Raw genomic sequence first — 22,998 nt, forward strand, 5'->3', positions numbered from 1 at the left:
ATTTCTTCTCTGAAGAAAGGAGAACTGAAATGTCTTGCCTTATGTGTTTTATCTGATTTTGATAGGGGATTCAAGTAATGTTTCTTATTCAGTTGAAGGCATGCTGAAACCCAGACAAAGTATCTCAAGGTAAAGAACAGGAAACAGATATTGATTTCCTTTATCAACTTCAGTCTCTTTATATCTTTTTGTATTGTGGCATGATGGATTAGGTGGAGAGTCCAGCAAGTGTTTTACATTTGCAACTAACTCTGCTAGATAGGTTTTGGAAGAAAAGCTTTTGTTGCCAAAGCCAGTAAATAGTAGTTGGTCCTTGAATGAGGAATGGGCTAACCTGGCAAGAAACCTAGCAAAACTGTTTCACAGAGCCACGTGAGGAGCTGAATTCTAGGCTTCCTCCATGTACAGTGAAGTTACCTTTCAGGCCCACTCATGCCTTTCCTTAAATTTTCCTCACTGCCCCCATCTTCAAATAATTAAACCTTGAAGTTATACTCCCAGGTCTCTAGATGGAAGGAAAAAAATAGGTCCACTGGACCTATAAACCATTCCCGGATTTCCGGCTTACTGAATTCTTCGAATTTATCCTAATTGTTAAAAAAAAGTTCTAGATGATGGAATTGGAGTAAAGCAGAATTTTTTTCAGTTACTCATAAGAAACAGGCACACTATGAACCCACAAAAATTCAACATTGACCAATACCAAAGTTCAAAAAACTAAATTCATATTTTATCCTCTTTGGCAATAAATGTCTTTCTATATTTCAATTTTCAATTGACTTTTCAATGGACAATATTAACTTTATCCAGTCTTCTCTTTCAGAAGTGACGGAAGCCGCCGACTGTAGGGCCTTCTCAGTTTACACATGGGAGATTTTAGGTTTGAGGGTAGTGTTATATCTACAAAGATCAAGTGAAAACTTTGCAGGCTTGTGATCCTAGATAGAAAGGCCTGCATAACAGAAACAATAATAATGGTTTACTCTCTAGGTAGAGAATTGCGTGTGTGTGTGCGTGTGTGTGTATATAAACACAAAGACCTCTTAAAAGGTTTTCCCCTAGAATACAATTCTATCATTAGATTGTACCTACATGTCCATAATTTTCCCAAAGAATTTGAGGAGCATCAGAGCAATTGATGAAAGGTTGATGTTCCTTTTTATCATCAGAATATTCAAGAACCACCTGGCATGATTATTTCATATAATACATTTGGAAGGGAAGAACACAGCGACAGAAATGGAAACAAGAAAAAGACAGCGTGGATCTGAGAGGGTGATATAAGAGTGAGGTGTGGAACATAGAACCAGATCCATTTCCAAAATAAATTTGGACCTCTTTTGAAAAGAAATCCACACTAAACAACAACAACAAAAAATCCCTTATGGCTCAGAAACGTAAATCTGCGTAAAACTTCTAGGATTTATTTTAAACATATGTACTTTACTCACTCTCCAACCTACCAAAACAACCCAAGACCCACTTCTCTCCCTGAATTGATCTTTATATCTATTTGAATGTATCTGTATTTTTCTATGTTAGTCTGCCTTACCTCCCACCCGTATTAAAGAGTAGATGTTGGCTGGTTGGAGTTGGCAAGGTTGGACTAGAGTGCTCAGAAGTCCTGGAGAGAGTTGTCCTTAGAAATGTTTCAAAAATCCTTGTAGACTGTCCCAGTTGAGAGTCTCTTGGAACAATGCCAGAAGTTTCAAATTGGCATGGCTCCTCTTGCTTACTATACATAAAGTAATAAGGAAAAGGAAAGAAAAAACTCTGGACCAAAAAAGTATGGTACAGTTGGAAAATAGCTTCTTTAGGCACTGGTCAATTATATCTCAACAGCAATTATATGAAGTTCCAAGAACAGTAATCCAATCAAGTTCTGGAGGTCAATCAATCATTGGTATTTATTGAGTGCGCAGAGTGTGCAAAGCACAGTATTAAGCACTTAGAAGAGTACAATACAACAAAGCTGGGTAGACACATTTCCTGCCACAACAAGCTTACAGAGTAGAGATGACTGTAAGGATTAGAAGAAAGAAAACTCACAGTGATCACAGTAGGGAGGTGGAAGTAATGTGCGATGATCTGATAATTGTATTTCCGGACCAGAAATAAGAATATAATCCATGACAAAAGGAAGACTTGGAACTGCAAGAAGGTGAGAGGACATCTGAAAGGACAGATACAACATAAAGGGGTCTGTCATTGGAATCTAAACAATAAGTTTTTAAAGGGAAATTATAGAATTACTATATAAATGGAAATCAAGAATAAACCAAAGCATTTGTCCTATTTGCAATAGCACTGGATTATTTACATTGATTTTTCATCAACAGGCCCTAATACAGTAACCCAATTACTTCCAAAGAAAAGGCATAACTGAACAACTTAAAGGGACTAATATCCTGTTATAGTATTCAATAGACTGTAAAAGCTCAACTACGTAAAATTTACGGAGATTCTTAAATGCAAAAGCTGCTGAGGAATGAGATATTTTAAAGTGGATATGATATGAATGAAAAATTTCACAAGCACACATCTACAACTTTAAGGACCTAGCAGTCACCCACCTGATCGTTCATGTCTGGATTTCATCCTCATCTCTACAAGTGGCCCTTAAATTCGGATCCCTTCCTTCCCTTCCATACAATTAACTCTGATCCCACAAATTGGAGAGTTAGCATTAAAAATGGTCTGGACCCGGCGGGAGAAGATGGCGAGGCATGCAAGTCACCATTCCTGTGAATCTACAGACAGTATATTCATCTAGAAGTCTCTCCTCTTGGACTCGTGTGACATCAAACTTCAGAAGATGATTTCTCAAAGTTCCCAGGGTTAGTTAGTAACTCTGGCCAGTAGACCCTAATTCTATCAGTGGCTTGTGTGTCCAGAGTAAAGGCATAATGTGGTGATCAAAGCATAGCTCGATTAAAAAAAAAATCTAGTTTCTTACAGCCTTGTATCCTTGGCATGAATGCCTTAAAGGACTTGTATGAAGAACCAGCAGGAATTTCTAAAGAAAACATAAGAGCTTGATTTGGCAGTTTCAGCCAACTCTCCATGGCAGAATGCCATTAAGCAGCTCAGAAGCTATCCACAGAGTGGTTAGAAATGGTTCTGAGGAAAACACAGTTTAAAAAGTAGAACAATATGAGGTGGTATGGCTTCATTCATCATTATGACACCTATGAAGATGGGTTTGTGCATGACTAGCCTATTAGGAAGACGGTCGTTCAGAGAATAAGTAAAGGTTTGAGATTGTTTAATTTGATGTGGTAGAAAAGGCAATTAATGGCACAAATACTAATGAAGCTGTAGAATTTGAAGAAAGTTGTGCAGTAGACCATTAAAAAACAACAACACTACAAGTCTACCGGTAAATCTGTAACATTTAAAAGGTGTAAATTTGAAGGATTAAAATAGGCATAACAGCGAACTACATCTTCTGAGTATTAGAAGTAAAAAACACAAGAACCCCTTAACAGGATGCTTTGCAGATGTAGACTTAGAAGCTGGCTGAAAAGGCAGGAAGGGAAGAGTTTACTGAATTATAGAAGAAAGAGTTAAAATAGTAAGTTTTATCCAAACTAACAATAAACAAGATCCAGCTTCAGAAGTTAGGCTAAAACAGATTGTAGCTATGAGAGATTGTTTTCAACAGCTATAAACTTGCATTTGGAAGTGTTGTCTTTCCTCTTCTTTGGGATTAAATCCACCTTTCCTTTGGATCTTGGGCAGGGAACGTTTCTAGCAACGGTATTGTAATAATAATAATAATAATGGTACCTGTTAAGCACTTACTATGTGCCAAGCACTGTTCTAAACACTGCATAAGTACTTACTTTATGCCAGGCACTGTTCTAAGCACTGGGGTGAATACAAGCCAATAGGGTTGGGTACAGTCCCTGCCCCACATGGGGCTCACAGTCTCAATCCCCATTTTACAGATGAGGGCACTGAGGCCCAGAGAAGTGAAGTGACTTGCCTAAGGTCACACAGCAGACAAGTGGGGAAGCTGGGATTAGAACCCATGATCTTCTGACTTCTGACCTTCAGGCCTGTGCTGTAGCCATTATGCCACACTGCTATTCTACCAAGCACTTAGTACAGAGCTCTGCACCCAGTAAGCACTCAAAAAATATCATTTGTTGATTGACTGATGGAAGTACCTGATTGACTGATCAAGTCAGTGACAGAACCGGTTAACTTTGGGCCTGAGTCAAGGGCACTGTTTTGTGCCCTCGGCCCACGCAATGCTCAATCAGTGGTATTTATTGAGCGCTTACTGTGTGCACAGCACTGTACTGAGCGCTTAGTGTACTAAGTGCTGTACTAAGTACTTCATCAAGCAGTAGCAGGAGTTGGTTCCTAGATGGGCACGGTCCCCACCTTACATCCTCCTGGAAAGCCCCCAAAATATAGTAGGCTCAGCATCAGTAGAGACTCCTTTATGCCACCTTTGCTCCCCAGTACCTACAAGCAACTGTCCCTTCTCCCCGACTCCTAGGTCCAACACGGAGACCAGATTTCTCGAAGTGTTAGCCGGAGCACCACAGCTCTGAGAGATTCTTAAGAGGTTGCCACTGGGATGCTCTCCAAATTACACATAGTTGGTCCATGCCACCTTCCCTGCCTCCGATTCCTACCCCTTTCTCCCATCTCATTTTCTAAAGCCCTCTACGGGCACAAGGCAGTCCAGCTCTTGTTGCCACTGATCTTGGCCAAATATGTGGAAAGTGCAGCAAGTGTCCCACCCCGGCTTCCACACAAAGGACAGAAGGAATTTGGGAGAAGGATATAGAGACAGTGGAGTTGGCAAACTAGATAAGAATATACATTTTTATGAAATGTGGGCTTTCATTTTAGATATGTTTTCTCTATGTGTACATGATTAGATGTATTTGAAAAGGCAGTCATAAAATTTAACAGATATAATTTGATTGTGAGACCACAGAGCAATCTCATTAACTGACTAGATTTATTTGATAAGTTATCTAGAGATGCCTTGGTGAAAGAAACAGTTCATATTATTATGTCAAAATATGTGACTTCTTTAAACGTGTAAATAATTTGGTTGGAAAATTGATAAAGAATGGCACAGTGCTGTTTTTATGCTATATTACAAAAGAAGGAAGAAAACATCTTGAAATGCTATCTAAATAATATCAAGAAGGGATTCTTAGTGAAAAGAGCATGGGCCTGTAAGGCAGGGGGCTCCGGCTTCTAATTCCAGCTCCGCCATTTGTCTGCCGTGAAACCATGATGCAAAATCACTTACCTTTTCTGTGCCTTAATCTCCTCATTTGTAATACTGGGATAAAATAACTGTTCTCCCTCCCATTTAGGAGGTGAACCCTAGGTGGAACGGGGATGGTGAATGATCTGCTAATGCCTCTATCATAGTGCTTAATACAGTATGAGCACATAGTATATGCTTAATAGATACCATTATTATTATTATTATTATTATTATTATTATTTATGCAGTCCACGCTCCATATGAGGTTCACAGTCTTAATTCCCATTTTACAGGTAAGGTAACTAAGGCACAGAGAACTCAGTGACTTACCCAAGGTCATACAGCAGACCTGTGGTGGAGCCGGGATTAGAATCCAGACCCTTCTCCCAGGCCCATGCCCCTGTACACTACACCATGCTGCTTCTCCTTGTGGGTGGAGAATGTATCTACCAACTCTTTGGTATTGTCCTTTCCCCGACACTTTAGTACAATGCTCTGCACAGAGTAAGCACTCGTTAAATATCATTGATTAATCGATTGTATACACGTGGGAACAGAGACGTAGGTCGAGACTTGGTTATGATAGATAGAAGTGCAAGCTGGCGGCAGAGATCAGGTCACCTGATTCTCAGACTCATGCTTTTTCCACTAGGCAAGACTCCCTCCCAGTTCGAGAAAGTGGAAATAAAGATTTCACTGAATGTAAAAGCATCTACTAGAGTGGCATAAATATGGGATTTCCTTACACTTTTATTGCTTTTGAAAAAACTACAAACACATATCCTCTTTTATTCTCCTTCCACTGCCTCCTTCTTCCTTTTTGTTTCTATAAAAAGTTCCTAGAAGCACTCGTTAAATACCCAAAGAATATCCCGATGGATATTTCCCCTTTCTTTCCTCATATCCCCATTCTAGTCCATCCATGACTACTAGTGTCTTAAGATAGCCTTTCCACTTCATTATCGCTCGATCCTCCTCCGTACTCACTTTAGTCCTTCCCAACCTCCTCCTGGGGGATATGAGAGGAAACAAGCATAGCATAATCCACACAACAGCATAAATCCTAGGAGCAGGAGGAATGGCATAATCCACACAACAATTCCCTTGTGTCTACCCCAGCGCTTAGAACAGTGCTCGGCACATAGTAAGCGCTTAACAAATACCAACATTATTACAACAGCATAAATCCTAGGAGCAGGAGGAATAGCAGCAGTAGGAACTGTAGCTGACAAGGCATTCCCTTGCTGGGGAAAATGGGCAGCAATGAGGAGAGGTGGAGGGAGGAGACATGTACACCTGCAGTCAGTCACCTAGTTATAACTTCACAATTCTATTGAATCATTCATTCAGTCGTATTACTGAGCGCTTACTGTGTGCGGAGCACTGTACTAAGCGCTTGGAAAGTACAATTTGTCAACAGATAGAGACAATCCCTACCCAACAATGGGCTCACAGTCTAGAAGGGGGAGACAGACAACAAAATAAAACAAGTAGATAGGCATCGACAACATCAACATAAATAGAATTATAGATATATATACATCATTAATAAAATAAATATGTAATAATAATAATGTTGGTATTTGTTAAGCGCTTACTATGTGCAGAGCACTGTTCTAAGCGCTGGGGGATATACAGGGTAATCAGGTTGTCCCACTTGGGGCTCACCGTCTTCATCCCCATTTTACAGATGAGGTAACTGAGGCACAGAGAAGTTAAGTGACTTGCCCACAGTCACACAGCTGACCAGTGGCAGAGCCGGCATTCGAACCCATGACCTCTGACTCCCAAGCCCGTGCTCTTTCCACTGAGCTACATATATTCACAAGTGCTGTGGGGCAGAGGGAGGGAGTAGGGGCGATGGGGAGGGGAGGAGGAGCAGAGGAAAAGGGGGGCTCAGTCTGGACCGTGCCAATGCTACATCAGAAGTGAGACAGCACCGATAGATGGACCCTTATGCCCTTGACAGAGAAGAGGAAGTGGATTTGGATGTGAAGCGCTGATGGGCCGGAGCAGGAAATCCAAGAAAGTAGATATGGTTACTTCGGAAGAAGTACTGATTCTCTGGCAAAGCAGGAATCAGGAAAATCCTGCAAAACTGATGATTCAATCCATCAAAATAAAGAAATGTTGACTCTGCCGCTGATTGAAGCAAGAGGAGAAAGGACCTTAGTTTGTGACACCGTTTTCCCAGCGAAGATTCACAGATTCGAGAAAGAGAAGGGCTAGGCAGCCAGCGGGTCACAAGAGGTACTTCTGTGCTAGCTTTCAACATCCAACTGTTGATTTCTACTCTGAGACTGGCCAATAGATACCAATCAATAATTAGAAAGCGCTGTTAACAACAATTCGAATACTTTCAGTAAGAGTAAATCATTACCATAAACAGTAACTACCATAAAGCATTCATTAGATGAAGCACAGTTACAAATTAAAGTGATTGACTGGGGAAAATCACAAGCAGAGGGCTAGATGATGTCGATTTTCCAGTTGGGTAAAACGAATAGAATTCACCTCTTAGATAAGACTTGCAGAAGACTGTAGTTATGACTCCTGCTTCTTACAAATTCTTCTGTTGCTCCTTTAACATCTGTGAAATGAGGAGAATATATGTCTTCATTTTAAAGGTGAGTAATTTAATCTAAATTCCCTAGTTTGGGCTTTGAGGGATTGGGTGGCAGAGCCAAATATCTCCTGAAGTCTTTCAGCTTTGCTGCACACACATACTTGAATCTCTAAAAGAAACAATCATGGGAGCTCACTTCTCTTAGTAGGATGGGCCTGGCAGGTTTCACTTAACCCCGTTCCCCTGAGGGTACACCTGCCAGGAAATGCTGGGGTCTGCCTGAGTAATGAAGATATGCCAGGTAGGCCAGAGGTTGGCAGAATCAGAGTCCCAAAGAGGATTTAGCACATTTTATCTTGCTCCTGCTTGGAGATTCCCCGGCAGATGCCAATTTTTTGATTATGAGCACAGAGGCAAAAAAAAAAAGGCAGTGATTTTAGGGAGGTGTCGGTTGGGAGAGGCAGGCTTCAAAGAGCTACTAAGCAGCGTGGCTCAGTGGAAAGAGCACGGGCTTTGGAGTCAGAGGGCATGGGTTCGAATCCCGGCTCTGCCACTTGTCAGCTGTGTGACTGTGGGCAAGTCACTTCACTTCTCTGGGCCTCAGTGACCTCATCTGTAAAATGGGGATTGACTGTGAGCCTCACGTGGGACAATCTGATTCCCCTGTGTCTACCCCAGCGCTTAGAGCAGTGCTCTGCACATAGTAAGCGCTTAACAAATACCAACATTATTAAGTCATATCCCACCATTTAGGTCTTTTCCACCCTGATTGGAAAACGCTCAGGTTTGGTCAGAGACCCGCTATGAACGTGATTGGGAAAACATTTCAGAACACTATGGCGTGGGCACCTCTGCTCTCAGGAAGAAATGAAACTGTCTCAGACCTCTAAACTCGTGTGCAGGGAATGTGTCTGTTATATTCATTCATTCAATAGTATTTATTGAGCGCTTACTATGTGCAGAGCACTGTACTAAGCGCTTGGGATGAACAAGTCGGCAACAGATAGAGACAGTCCCTGCCGTTTGACGGGCTTACAGTCTAATCGGGGGAGACGGACAGACGAGAACAATGGCGATAAATAGAGTCAAGGGGAAGAACATCTTGTAAAAACAATGGCAACTAAGTAGAATCGAGGCGATGTACAATTCATTAACAAAATAATTAGGGTAACGAAAATATATACAGTTGAGCGGACGAGTACAGTGCTGTGGGGATGGGAAGGGAGAGGTGGAGGAGCAGAGGGAAAAGGGGAAAAAGAGGGTTAAGCTGCGGAGAGGTAAAGGGGGGGTGGCAGAGGGAGTAGAGGGAGAAGAGGAGCTCAGTCTGGGAACGCCTCATGGAGGAGGTGAGTTTTAAGTAGGGTTTTCAAGAGGGAAAGAGAATCAGTTTGGCGGAGATGAGGAGGGAGGGCGTTCCGGGACCGCGGGAGGACGTGACCCGGGGGTCGACGGCGGGATAGGCGAGACCGAGGGACGGTGAGGAGGTGGGCGGCAGAGGAGCGGAGCGTGCGGGGTGGGTGGTAGAAAGAGAGAAGGGAGGAGAGGTAGGAAGGGGCAAGGTGATGGAGAGCCTTGAAGCCTAGAGTGAGGAGTTTTTGTTTGGAGCGGAGGTCGATAGGCAACCACTGGAGTTGTTTAAGAAGGGGAGTGACATGCCCAGATCGTTTCTGCAGGAAGATGAGCCGGGCGGCGGAGTGAAGGATAGACTGGAGCGGGGCGAGAGAGGATTGTTATACGGTATTCTCCCAAGCACTTAGTACAGTGTCTGGCGCATACTAAGCACTTAAGAAATACCACAATCATTATTATTAAGTATCCAAGCAGCCAGGATGGCTGGTGGGTTTATATGACAAGGATGTTGATAATTAATCGAAGACAAGGATGAGATGGGCTTTGAACATGGAGAGAGCACTTCATTTATTCAATTTAGTGCTTACTGATTCTAAATTTATAGATTTTAGATTTAGAGATTTAATGAATTACAGGTATACAAGTGACAGATAACCAGTTTATCGGTTTTTAAGGATCACCTTTGAAATCCCTCTTATTGTTGGAGTTACATTATTAACAGGCCAGTCTTCCGGAATGCTAGCTTTCATTGAAGGGATGCTAGCGTCCCGTACATACAGTTGCTAGCCAACTGTAGGGATAGGGTTGCATAAACCTCTCTCCAAAGTCCTTCAGAGTTCACAAGTGGATGCTATCTGGTCCTGGTAGTTCATTTTTTCCTAATGAATCAATCTGGTCTGTGGGATTACCTTATTTTAATCCTTTCCCTTCAACGTTTCTGCTATAAATACGATCTATCTTGGGGATAATTACCAATGATATTTATTGATCGCTTACTCTGTGAAGAGTCTTTAAATACACCTACCCTTCCCATAGAAACTATTACAGTAAACTAATTTTTCTAAAATATTACGGATCACAAAAAACTAAAAACAGCAGGTCCTACCAGCAAACTTAGAGTTTCATCTTCAGAATTTTGTTGTTCATAATTAGTTTAGACCACTAGAATGATCTTCGTGGTCTACATCAACAGGATCTTCTCCTCACCTGTAACTCTTCCTACGTCAATTTGAATCCCAATGGAGGTATTTCTGTGGAAGGTCTATAGTAGAGTCATGGAGGGGGCTGCTGTTTGGCATGACATCTAAATGGAGGAAAACTTGCAGTCGGCCTCTGCCTGGGAAGCAATTTATCATGGAGGTTCGGCCTGACCGTAGGGCTCTAAGTTTCGACCTCTCCTTTAGTCACGGCTTAGTGGAAAGAGGCCGGGCTTGGGAGTCAGAGGTCGTGGGTTCTAATCCCGGCTCAACCACTTGTCTGCTGTGTGATCTTGGGCAAGCTGCTTCACTTCTCTGTGCTTCAGTGACCTCCTCTGTAAAAGGGGGATGAAGATCGTGAGCCCCATGTGGGACAACCTGATGACCTTGTATCTCCCCCAGCGCTTAGAACAGTGCTCGGCACATAGTAAGTGCTTAACAAACAAATACCATCATTATTAGTCATGGATGGCAATTAACCTAATTACCCTCTATCTACCCCAGCACTTAGAACAGTGCACTGCCCACAGTAAGCGCTTCACAAATACCAACATTATTATCATTATTATAGTAAGCGCTCCATAAATACGAATGGATGGATGGATGGATGGATGGATGGATGGATGGATGGATGAACGGGAGCTGCCTCCAGATCCCACGGGGGAACGGCTGGGAAAGTTGGGCAACACCAGGGGATTAGTTGGTCGCCCCCGGCGGGCACGAAGGCAGGATCGGACCCTCATCCTCGGAGTTGGGCTGCCCACTCGCCCCCCACGGAGCACCCCCGGGGGCAAGCAGCAGCCCCGATGATAATAATGCAACTAATCATGGTATTTGCTAAGTGCTTGCCATGTGCCAAGCACTCTCCTAAACGTGGGAGTAGATGCAAGGTAGCCAGGTTGTCCCACGTGGGGCTCGCAGTCTTCACCCCCCTCATTTTCCAGATAAGGTAACTGAGGCAGAGAAAAGAATAATAATTATGGTATTTGCTAAGCGCTTAGTATGTGCCAAGCAGTCTTCTAAGCACTGGAGTAGATGCAAGGTTGTCCCACTTGGTGCTCACAGTCTTCACCCCTGTTTTCCAGATAAGGTAACTGAGACAGAAAAAAGAATAATTATGGCATTTGCTAAGCGGTTAGTACGTACCAAGTAGTCTTCTAAGCGCTGGAGTAGATGCAAGGTTGTCCCATATGGGGCTCGCAGTCTTCAAGCCCCGTTTTCCAGATAAGGTAACTGAGGCGCAGAGAAGAAGAATGATAATGGTATTCGTTAAGCGCTTAGTATGTGCCAAGCACTCTTCTAAGCGCTGAAGTAGATACACGGTAATCAGATTGAACCAAGTGGTGCTTGCAGTCTTCACCCCCATTTTCCAAATGAGGTAACCGGGGCACCGAAAAGAATAATGATTATGGTATTTGTTAAGCACTTACTATGTTCCAGGCACGGTATTAAGCGGTGGGGTGGGTACAAGCAAATTAGGTTGGACACAGACCCTGTCCCACATGCAGCTCACACTCTATGCAGCTCACGGGCAGCTCACACCACATTTTACAGATGAGGTAACCGAGCCATAGAGAAGTGGAGTGACTAGCCCACAGTCACACAGCTGCCAAGTGGCAGAGTAGGAATTCGAACCCATGACCTCTGACTCCCAAGCCCGGGCTCTTTCCACTGAGCCATGCTGCTGATGACCCTGTATCTCTCCCAGCGTTTAGAACGGCGCTCTGCACATAGTAAGCACTTAACAAATACCAACATTAATCACATGGCTCAGTGGAAAGAGCCCGGGCGTTGGGAGTCAGAGGTCATGGGTTCGAATCCTGCTCTGCCACTTGCCAGCTGGGTAACTGTGGGCAAGTCGCTTCTCTGGGCCTCAGTGACCTCATCCGTCAAATGGGGATGAAGACTCGGGCCTCCCGTGGGACAACCTGATGACCCTGGATCTCCCCCAGCGCCCAGAACAGTGCTCTGCACCTAGTAAGTGCTTAACAAATACCAACATTATTAATCGGGGGAGAGAGACGGATAAAAAGCAGACACCATAATGACGATAAATAGAAGGAAGGGGATGGACACCTTATTCACAAAATAAATAGGGGAATAAAAAAGCTAGGCACAGGAACACAGTGCAGGGGGGAAAAGCTAGGCACAGGAGCACAGGGAGCACAGTGCGGGGGGAGAAAGCTGGCACAGGAGCACAGTACGGAGGGGAAAGCTAGGCACAGGAGCACAGGGCAGGGGGGAAAAGCTAGGCACAGGAGCACAGGGCAGGGGGGAAAAGCTAGGCACAGGAGCACAGGGCAGGGGGGAAAAGCTAGGCACAGGACCACAGTGCGGGGGGGAAAAGCTAGGCACAGGAGCACAGTGCAGGGGGGGGGGGGTAAGATAGGCACAGGAGCACAGGGCGGGGGGGGAAGCTAGGCACAGGAGCACTGTGCAGGGGGGAAAAGCTAGGCACAGGAGCACAGTGCAGGGGTGGGGTAAACTAGGCACAGGAGCACAGGGCAGGGGGGGAAAGCTAGGCACAGGAGCACAGGGCAGGGGGGAAAAGCTAGGCACAGGGAGCACAGTGCGGGGGGAGAAAGCTAGGCACAGGAGCACAGTGCAGGGGGGAAAAGCTAGGCACAGGAGCACAGGGCAGGGGGAAAAGCTAGGCACAGGAGCACAGGGCAGGGGGGGAAAGCTAGGCACAGGAGCACAGGGCAGGGGGGAAAAACTAGGCACAGGAGCACAGGGCAGGGGGAAAAGCTAGGCACAGGAGCACAGGGCAGGGGGAAAAGCTAGGCACAGGAGCACAGTGCAGGGGGGAAAAGCTAGGCACAGGAGCACAGGGCAGGGGGAAAAGCTAGGCACAGGAGCACAGGGCAGGGGGAAAAGCTAGGCACAGGAGCACAGGGCAGGGGGGAAAAGCTAGGCACAGGAGCACAGGGCAGGGGGAAAAGCTAGGCACAGGAGCACAGGGCAGGGGGAAAAGCTAGGCACAGGAGCACAGTGCAGGGGGGAAAAGCTAGGCACAGGAGCACAAGGCAGGGGGGGAAAAACTAGGCACAGGAGCTCAATGCAGGAGGGGAGGAGCAGAGGGAAAAGGGGACGGTCAGGCTGGGAAGGCCTCCTGGAGGAGGTGACGCCCCGGGAAGCGCGGCCCCGGCCGCCTTCCCCCCCCCCCCCGCCGCGCGCGCGCCCGCCACGTCCGCGGCCCCGCGCCGCTGTGGCTCCGCCGCCCGGCGGGGGGGGGGGGGGGACGCGCGCGCACGGGCAGAGCGCGTGCGCGGGGGAGGGGCCGGCGCGCGGACGCGCGCGCCGCGGGGTCTTCTCCCTCCCCTGGCGCGCGCGCGCCCGGGTGTCGGCGGCGCGGGCGGAGGCGGCGGGGCCGCGGAGCGCTGGGCACACACTTTCCTGCAGGAGAAGGAGCAGGAGGAGCAGGAGGAGCAGGAGGAGCAGGAGCAGGGGGCCCAACGTGAGTGGCGGCCGATGCATGCGTGTCCCCGCAGCCCCTGGGTGTTTGGGTCGGGCCGTGTGCGCCTGGGGCTCGGCCACTGCACCTCCCGCGGACCCCCCTTCCCCTCGCCAGCCCGAGCCCTCCTCTCTCCCCGCCGGATTCTCATCACCTCCATTTCAGCACAAGACAGCGACCTGCGGGGACCCTTCTGCAGCGGCGGCAGCCAAACAATCAGGTCGGAGGCACCCCTTCCCCCCCTCCCCCCCCTTGCCCCCCACCCCCCGTTCCAGCCTTCCCCTCCCCTGCTCTTCCCCCATCTCCTTCCAGTCCCCTCCTCCTATTTTCGCTCTCCTCTAATTTCTTGCCATGTTCCCTCCCACCTCCTGCCCCATGGCCCCATTTTCCTTCCCCGGCTCTGCCCGTCCGCGCTCCTTTCATTCGGGACTATTTATTGAGCCCTGACTATGTGCAGAGCGCTGGACTAAGCGCTCGGGATGCACGTCCTTCCCATCCCCTGTCCTCTGTCGACCCCCCACTGCCTTCCTGCCCATCCCCCTCATTTCTAGCCCCTTCTCCTTTCCATCCTCTCCCTCCTTCCCATTTACTCATCCTGTTTTCTGCTGCTTTCTCTCCCTTCCCTCCCCCCACTTGCCCCTTCCCATTTCTGGCAGCCAAGTCGTTGGAAAGTGTAGGATAAATGTCATGTTGAAAGTGCCCGGTTTAATCTTGGGCTATTTGGTCTAATTACATAATTATTGCACGTTGGGTCTCCATGACAAGCGGCTGATTTGCTTCCCTTCCACTGCTGCAACTCCCCTGTCTCCAGGCAGGAAAAAAAAAAACAACCTTGTGCTGTGTGTGTGTTTGTGTGTTGGAGTTGGGGGGGGTTGTTCTGATGTGGGGTGTGTTGGTCTTTTGTGCAGCTTGGTCCTGGCCACAGTTTGGAGCAGCAGCAGCAACACATTTTTGTTCCTCTGGTCTCTTTGCTGCTGCTGCTGCTGCTGCTGCTGCCACCGGCCTGGCTTGAAACTGGACTCCCTGTTTTGTGTGTGTGTGTGTGTGTGTGTTTTTTTCCTCTCTTTCTATAATGTTTTGAGCCTTTCGCCCTTTACTGTTTCTAATGAAGATGAAGTGTGGCTGCTGCTGTTGCTGTTTCTTTTCATGACCAACCAGAAATGTTCAATTCATCTTTGCTTAAGGAAATTAAGGCCGCTTTAGAAAGACATCATCGTGGGCTCTGTCGCTGCCCAGACCCATTTGCACATTTCCAGGATCCATCTCTCTGGGTATTGTTTTTGCAACTCCCCCCCCCCAACCCCCCGCCACAACACAAGTCAAAAAGGGAGAGAGTTTGAATTATTTTTATTTTCATGGAAATATTTTCATCCGCCTCCTTTGCCTTCCACCTCCAGACAGAAATATTGCCTTGAAGGGAGGGTAATTCCATCAGGACCCTCTGAATCAAAATATTCTCCTTTGCCCTGATAGTTTAGGGGTTATTTGGCTTCTAGGAGTTTTGTGTATAGTGTGGGTGATTACAATGGATTGTTTTCATACAATGTCATTACCCCTTCCCTCCCCCTTCACCCTCCTCACCCAGACTCACACACATTTTTCCATTCTTTTCTGTTGTTTTGACCGCATCTCAAGGGTCTTACTTTTTCCTGTTAAAATACCCAGTGGGTCTACCCAAATTCAAATCCCGCCAGCTTTTACATCCTGCAAGAGAAATAAATTAAATGTCTTCTGGGGGGGAAAGGCAGAGAGAAATAAGAACAGAACAACAACAAAAAAAAGGGGGGCAGACACCAAGTGACAGAATTAAGTATTTTCCTGTTGTCAAAGCTGGCATTAATTATTATGGTAATTATACACTGCGGGCTACTGTTAAAACATTTATCTTTTGGACAGTAACCTGAAGTCATGGAATGAATATGGTTGTTTACTGATAACAGTAATGTTTATAGCAGAATCATTACATGAGATATTCAGTGAACACGTTGACTCCATTAAAAAGACTTTGCTCATTTCAGAGCTGCGGTCCTGATACAGACTATATAAAAACATCTGATGCTGTTATATATATTATATGGATCTATTTATGATTATTTCTGAATGTGGTCAGGTTCAATTAATGCGCATATGTATCGCTTCAAGATTACTCAGTTGTTTTAGTGAAGTAAGAGTATGTATTAAACACTCACTATGCGCAAAGCATTACAGTGGTGGGTTTAGATTAGGTGTCAGTGTAGGGAGGCAAGTGTTGGAGGATCCAAAGTCAAAATGCCCATTTAAAAATTATTAGTTTTCAAATGGACCGTTAGTGATAGTTATTTATTACCCTAGAGTTTCCCATTTATCGTTATCTCAGAATTTGACCGGCTGACTGTAAGTGCCTAAAGATTCACCTTGGTAAAAAGGTGGATTTAAAAGAGCATTTTACCGATTTGGGAAAGGTGAAGACTTAGCGAGGATTAAGAATTTGAATTCATGAATTGTGATTCATTCTTGACATTACTATTAGCAACTGAAAGCATCAATGTTACACTTACATAAATTAGTGCTGCTCAACACTGCTTTCTCTGTGAAAATTAAGTGCAGTCAGTATTTGCTACTATATACAACTCAAGAATTCAGAAAACAGAAACAGTCAATATTCTCTTTGAGCTCACTTAGAAAAGAGCAGTACCAGTTTGATTTTAAAATCATTTAATTGTAAAAAAAAAAAATCCAGAGTAATACTTGGATAAAGTACCTTACTGCTGAATAATATAAGCTTCCTTTTTCATGGTGAAACTCAAGTAGGCTAAATTGTTAGAATTTAAAATGGTATTTGAGGTACCAATTTGTATGAAAAACTCTAAGTTCTTTATATCCCCCCTTTCTTCCTTTCACTTGGCCTGCAGGTTTTTATTTCTATTAATTTGTCACAGAGCATCAAAGCAGTTACATAAGTTACTACTTTAAATGCTGCATGTAAAGTTTACACAGACTCATTTTTGATAGTGTAAATATGATGTACAAATTCTCATAGGCAAATGTAAATCTAGCCTTTGGGGAACAATTTGTGTGTTTTTAAATTGCTACTCCAGAAAATGTCTAAGGCAGAAATTCAGTGTCTCATTTAAAACTATGCATGCAGTAAATCAGCTTCTGATTGGATATTTTTATTTCACATTTCAAAAACCAATCCAAACAATAATTATCACCGTTTCTGTCAAAGGGACCTAAGCCTACTGTTGGCCATTGACGTGGACTCACGCACACATCTTCAATCGATCATGCACCTCTGCACGTTTATTTGACTTCGAGTCACTGTTTTGACTAGTTTTAAGATAATGCTCTAGTGAATTTTTATGTTGAAATTGAGTTAAGATGCAAGAAATCTGTTTGCCGGTAGAGCTTGTGCTAAATATACTGGCCGTTACTGTAGTCTTTTAGGTGACTTTAGGGCAGTTAACATGACACTTAGAGACTGACAGTATTCATTCAGAGAAAGCGTGCAGATGCGGCCAAGTTTACCAGTAGGTGTGCTTTCTTGCCGTCTGGAGGGACAACTTGATGAAGGTAGAGGGGATGAGGAATATGCCATTTGCCAAAGTTGCATTCAGCCCTCTCCTGTTATTAGGATTGTGCATTTTAGACTTTAGTTTTGCTAAGATCACTCATCCACCTGTCCACTGTTCTAAGATAATAGTTTGGGTCACACAAGTTTGAAGTTACAGGTTTTATTTTTTGTTTTTATGTCGTCTTTGGGTTTGTTTAAACTCTCCTTAAGTGTCTATCACCAGTCCCCTCACTCTCCTTACATATATAGATTGTGAGCCCCTTGAGGATCAGGGATTGGATCTAATTCCTACTGTGCGTTCTTGCCTAGTGTTTACTGTAGTATTCTCTGCACCCAGTAAGTGTTCAATAAACACTACTAAGTTAACTCCTAAGTTAACACTTGGATGATAGTGAGTTTTAATTACTTGCATTGGAAACAGATTTGCCCCAGAAGCTGGCAGGAGAAGTCCCTGTTACTATTTCCCAGAAGCAGCCGTTATTTAATCGGTCAATTCTTACCCATTCTAGCTGAAGCGGCTTTATTTTATTTCCCAAAAGAACCGTGAATCATCTGTAGGAAATATAGTTTTAATTTCCCTTTTTGATTTTGGCCCTTCTTTAGGTTACAGTTGATTGTGAACTCTTTAAATCTTCACTCTAGAATTCTAAATGTAATATGTTGCAGTGCAGGGTTAGGCCCCTATTCTGTCCACAGGGCCACTTATCAACTTCCCAAGAGTTGCACCTGAGATTGGACACCCCAAGTGGGACAGACAGGGACTGTCTCTGATCAGATTGCAGTGACTCTACCCCAGTGCTTAGCATCATCTTCATCATCGGTCTTTATAGACCGCTCCTAAGTGTAGAGCACTGTACTAAGGCCTTCTGGAGAACTGTCCAGGAAAAATACAAAATCCTCCGGGACCTGGGGGTGACACACCCCAGAGAGAGGGGCGCGTTACCACAGGCATCCCGGCAATTGATTTAAAGTCATCAGCTTTCCCGGTAGATGCTGGACCTCGGTTTACCCGGAACCTCCGTGTGTGCGCGAGGGCGCACGGAAAACCAAAGACATCTCTTATAATTTATTTCACGGCTGGGATGTTTGCCTGTCCATTCAAAGCCTATGCTTAAAGGGCATTATTAGATGTAGTAAAACACGTAGAGTACAGTACAACAGAGTTGGCAGACCCCAACCCTGCCCGCAACGAGCTCATTTTAGATCTTGGCACTTAGTAAGCACTCAACAATGGTTCCAGTTGTTGTTGTGATTACACTTAGACTCCTGCTGCCAGAAGGGAGAAAGGAGGTGGGAAGAGAAAAGCCAGAGCCACCTGCTCTTTCCCCCCACCTCTAGATAGTTGCCACCTGGCCCCAGGCCCCCTGGGGTTTCAGAGTCAGCAATCTTGGCCCACTTGCAGCCTGTGGCAGCAGAGACACGTGGGGTTGCTGACTGCCTCCACACCAGGCTTAGAGCCAGGGCAGAAGTGCAGCCACTTGTGTGCATATCAATTGTGCTAACCAGGCTCTAGGGGCCAGATAGAATCAATTGATGGGACCAGTGTTGGTCTGTGGCATATGCCTTTTGCCCACCTCTGTTAAAATAAGCAGTTTCTTTGGATAGAAACATAATCGTCAGATTCCCGAAACTAAAGGACCGACAGACTTGTTATGAAAATACCTCTTTTGTAAATTTTAGAAAAGACGATTTACTAATTTTGGTTCTCGGGTCCAGCATTTAAGATGTCGACCGAGGGACAGAGAGTGGATGACAGTCCAAGTACCAGTGGAGGCAGTTCCGACGGAGACCAACGTGATGGTGTTCAACAAGAACAAGAAAGAGAGCAAGTGCAACCCAAGAAAAAAGAAGGAAAAATTTCCAGTAAGACAGCTGCTAAATTGTCAACTAGTGCTAAAAGGTACATTGACTTAACATTTTCATTTGCTGTCTTCTGTCGTAAAGCCGTATATTATGCCTTTACTGGTTTTTGTAGGTGGGGTGGGGAAGGGGGGCAGGTGTCGGCCCAGGGATCGAAAGCCCAAACTTGGTTCTTTTTGATACACTGGCTCTCTTCCATACGGTTTCATTTGGTACTCTACTCCATATAGGAGTTGGTGGCATATCAGCAGTTGCGATCCCTGTTATTGCAAGATAGTTTAAACATTTCAGTAGGCTGTGGAAATGCATATGTGTGCAAATTTTTAGGTGTGGGTGTACGTCTGACTAATCCTGAAGTACAGCAAATGCATTTACAGTTTTTTCTCCCCCCTTCTCCCACTGTTCAATGCTTAGAACAGTGCCCAGCGCTTAGAACAGTGCTTGGCACATAGTAAGCGCTTAACAAATGCCATCATTATTATCATGACTTGGAAGAGACCGGACCATCGCCTTACCTCTTGCTAAAAAGCAGTGCGCTTTGTCCTCTCTGTAGTCGGCAGAAATGAGTTAGCAACAAGTGCATCCTGGTTTCATTGCGTTACGCAGTGGGTCGTTCTTAATAGTGATATCTTTCTCCCTTTGGAGGAAAGGTATCTCTGAAAATTTCCTTATTGAAAGAGTTCTGCACAATCACATCAATTACTAAATGATGATTGGCAAGTGCTTAGACTCAACACAGAAAGAATCTACATTAATATTATTTTCCCACCAGTCCCACTGGTGTTGTTTTAACTGGCAACATTCAGCAGCCTATTTGAAAAGAAAGTTAAGTAAAATTAATATTATACATTTAGTATACCTCTGTTTTCTTTTTTTAAAAAAAGTGGTATCTGTTAAACACTTACTATAATGTCAAGGACCATGCTAAACACTGGGGTGGGTACAAGTTTATCAAGTTGGATGCTGCCCCTGTCCAGCATGGGGCTCAGAGTTGAAGTAGGTGGAGGAAAAGGTGTTGAATCCCTGTTTACAAATGAGGAAACTGAGGCTCAGAGGAGTTAAATGACTTGCCTAAGGTCGAAGAGCAGGCAAGTAGCCTAGTGGATAGAGCACAGCCCTGAGAGCCAGAAGGACCCAGGTTCTAATCCCAGCTCTGCTACTTGTCTGGTCTGTGACCTTAGGCAAATCACATAACTCCTCTGTGCCTCAGTTACCTCATCTATATAAGGGGGATTAAAACTGATTAAAAATTGTAACCGCCACATTGTAAGTGCTGAACACGTACCATTTTTTTTAAGGTGACGGATCTGGGATTAGAACCCAGGTGTCCTGACTACCAGGCCCCTGATCTTTCCACTACGCCATCCTGTTCCTCTAAAATGCAGGAGTTAACCTTGCAACTTCAAGGCTTTCTTTTTTCCACATTGGCCAAGTGAAGTGGCAATTAGAGAAGGTTAAATGGTGAGCTTACTAAACAAACTACTGGGAATACCCCAGACGTTAGCTTCCTCACCTAGCCTGTCCAAACCTTCCAAAGTGATTTTTATTAATCAAGAAATTTCATGTGCGTTCTGGGTCTTAGAAACCATTCCAGGGGCAGGTTCAGCTTTGTACTGCTACTTTGGTATTGTATCGAACCAGAGACAACCCTAGGTTTAGACGGAAAACTTTATAACATGTGATTCTCTGGTAACAGGGCAAAACCTAAAAGGGCCTGATTTTTCAAAGGTGAGATTAAAAAAAACAAAAACATCTGAAGTGATAAACTCTACACCTTTTTCGTCTAAATGACATCTGCTTGTGAATTCAATTAAGATATCTGAAATTGTCACCGTGAATTCAATTAAGATATCTGAAATTGTCACCTTTAGCGTCAGTTGTTCCAAACAAATGGTGACCGTTTTATGCTTACATTCACCATGGATTTTGGAAAAGTGAAATGGGCATTAATATGCTAACTCTTAGAGGCAGTAGTCCTGCTGCTCCTCATATCAGAGAATTATTTGGCTAAGATTGATAAAACCTTTCCAACATATCTCTCTTTTAAGTGACAAGACTTAGAAACACCTGTAGTATTTTTTAGTAGGATGAATGTTGAACAGTTGAGCAGTACACATAGAATCAAACCATCTGTAAAATAAAATCTCTGTAAAAAGTAGTCCACTCTCTTCTGGAGTTACTCCTCTTAGGTTTTAATTTTGACCACCCATTTTTAAAAGGTATTGTGTTCTTTTCATAGTCTATTCTTGTTCTGTTATCTTCAAGTAAGCATCAATACATTTGCAAAATAGTAACTTTAAATTTAAAGTTGCAGTGATTACAGAAAAATATCACCTCCTAGGATTATATAATTAGTATGAAGGAAAGAGTTACGATGTTGAAGCTATAGAAGCTAGTTTTTAAAAAATATTTTAACAAATTCAAGAAACAGCTCAATTGAAGTTAATGAGAATAAAATCCGAACATAGTTATATTATTATTCCAAATTCTCTGAATGTGTTCAGGACAGAAATCTCCATGTAATTTTGTTGGCGGTGCAACTCTAGTATTTTTATTCATCTTTTCTTTGGGAGATTAAAGTCTTCACCAGTATTTTTTCACATGCATAAAAAGTGGTGTGGTAAGAATTAATCATTGAATTAATCACTTTGCAGTAACTTATCAGAATCAAACCATGGATTGGTGATTTTTAAGACTTGCAATATGGTTTTATAGTTATAATAAAAATATGTTTCTCTCCATATATCTAGCTCAATAGAGCAAATCCATGCTTATACTAAGACAGAATTTGTTTGAGAAAGTAGTTCATAAGATTTCTATCCAGCAGTGTTACCTTATTGATTTATAGCAGTAGAAATTGGAAGTGGACACATGTCAAAATATAGACATGTACTTTTTCTATATTATGTCACTGAGACTTATAAGTTTTGATATACGTTATACGTGCTTGAGCCTCATTTGTAGAAGTTTATTACTGACAGTAACAAATGGATAAAGCAGAGAAACTTAATTATATTGTAGCTTTGATGTGACTACTTATTAGTCAATGGAAATTGTTCCCAGTATGGAATTTAATACACTTACTGGTAGGAATGCAAGCAAAAGCTTAGTCTAATCTTGCTTCTGATTTGTGTGTTGCTTAATCTCGAGACATCCCTAATTAGCAGGGTGAAGTGGAGAATTAAAGTACTTATCCAGAAAGTTCAAGAGAAAAAGTCACTTAAAATATTTAAATGAATGAGATGACTATACCGTGGTCTGCTATAATGACTGGTTTCTGTTCCTGTAGAGCCCCGTATTATTGTAGTACACACCATTTGTCCTGTGCTCTGCCCAAGTGCGCACCTTTCGCTTCCAATAGTGAATCGTGCTGAATCCAAACAAACTTAACATTCTAGCCAAAACATATAAACATGTGTTGTAGCAGAATTGAGAGAGAGAGAGAGAAAGAGAGAGAGTGTGTATGTGTGTGTGGCGGGGGGGGGGGGGGGAGATGGGGAAGAAGCATGTTTAGGGTGGATTTTCTTGAAATACCTGGATAGTTGGCTTATCTGTTTTCATTTTGTTAGTATAGTCTTAAGTTTGTTGTCTAAATGGGGGTGATGATAATGCATAAAATAGTGTTAGGGTTGTTATTTAATGCATTGTTAATAGTCTGAGAGATTCAGGTGAAAGGTTTAATACAAGTGTGAATTATTGTTACTTTTCCCATTTTCTTTACCCAGAGGGCAGTGCCTCTAATAGCAACAACCTTACTTACCTAACATAACAAGATTG

The 22,998-nt window shown here is 43.9% G+C and overlaps 1 protein-coding gene across 2 annotated transcripts in view; it reads left to right on the top strand.

Moving 5' to 3' along the window:
• The first annotated feature begins 13,699 nt into the window (after nt 1-13,699).
• The window catches only part of LOC100077839 (ubiquitin-conjugating enzyme E2 E2), a 298,628-nt gene continuing 289,329 nt past the window's right edge, over nt 13,700-22,998 (top strand). Inside the window, exons 1-2 of one of the 2 annotated variants that reach the window (XM_029071336.1) lie at nt 13,700-14,028; nt 19,078-19,261. In XM_029071336.1, the coding sequence (XP_028927169.1) occupies nt 13,830-14,028; nt 19,078-19,261 (383 nt within the window). In that variant the 5' untranslated portion in view covers nt 13,700-13,829. The remainder of the gene's footprint in view (nt 14,029-19,077; nt 19,262-22,998) is intronic. The other variant, XM_029071337.1, reaches the window with a different exon arrangement.

The sequence above is a fragment of the Ornithorhynchus anatinus genome, chromosome 8, assembly GCF_004115215.2.
Source record: "Ornithorhynchus anatinus isolate Pmale09 chromosome 8, mOrnAna1.pri.v4, whole genome shotgun sequence".
NCBI lineage: Eukaryota > Metazoa > Chordata > Mammalia > Monotremata > Ornithorhynchidae > Ornithorhynchus > Ornithorhynchus anatinus.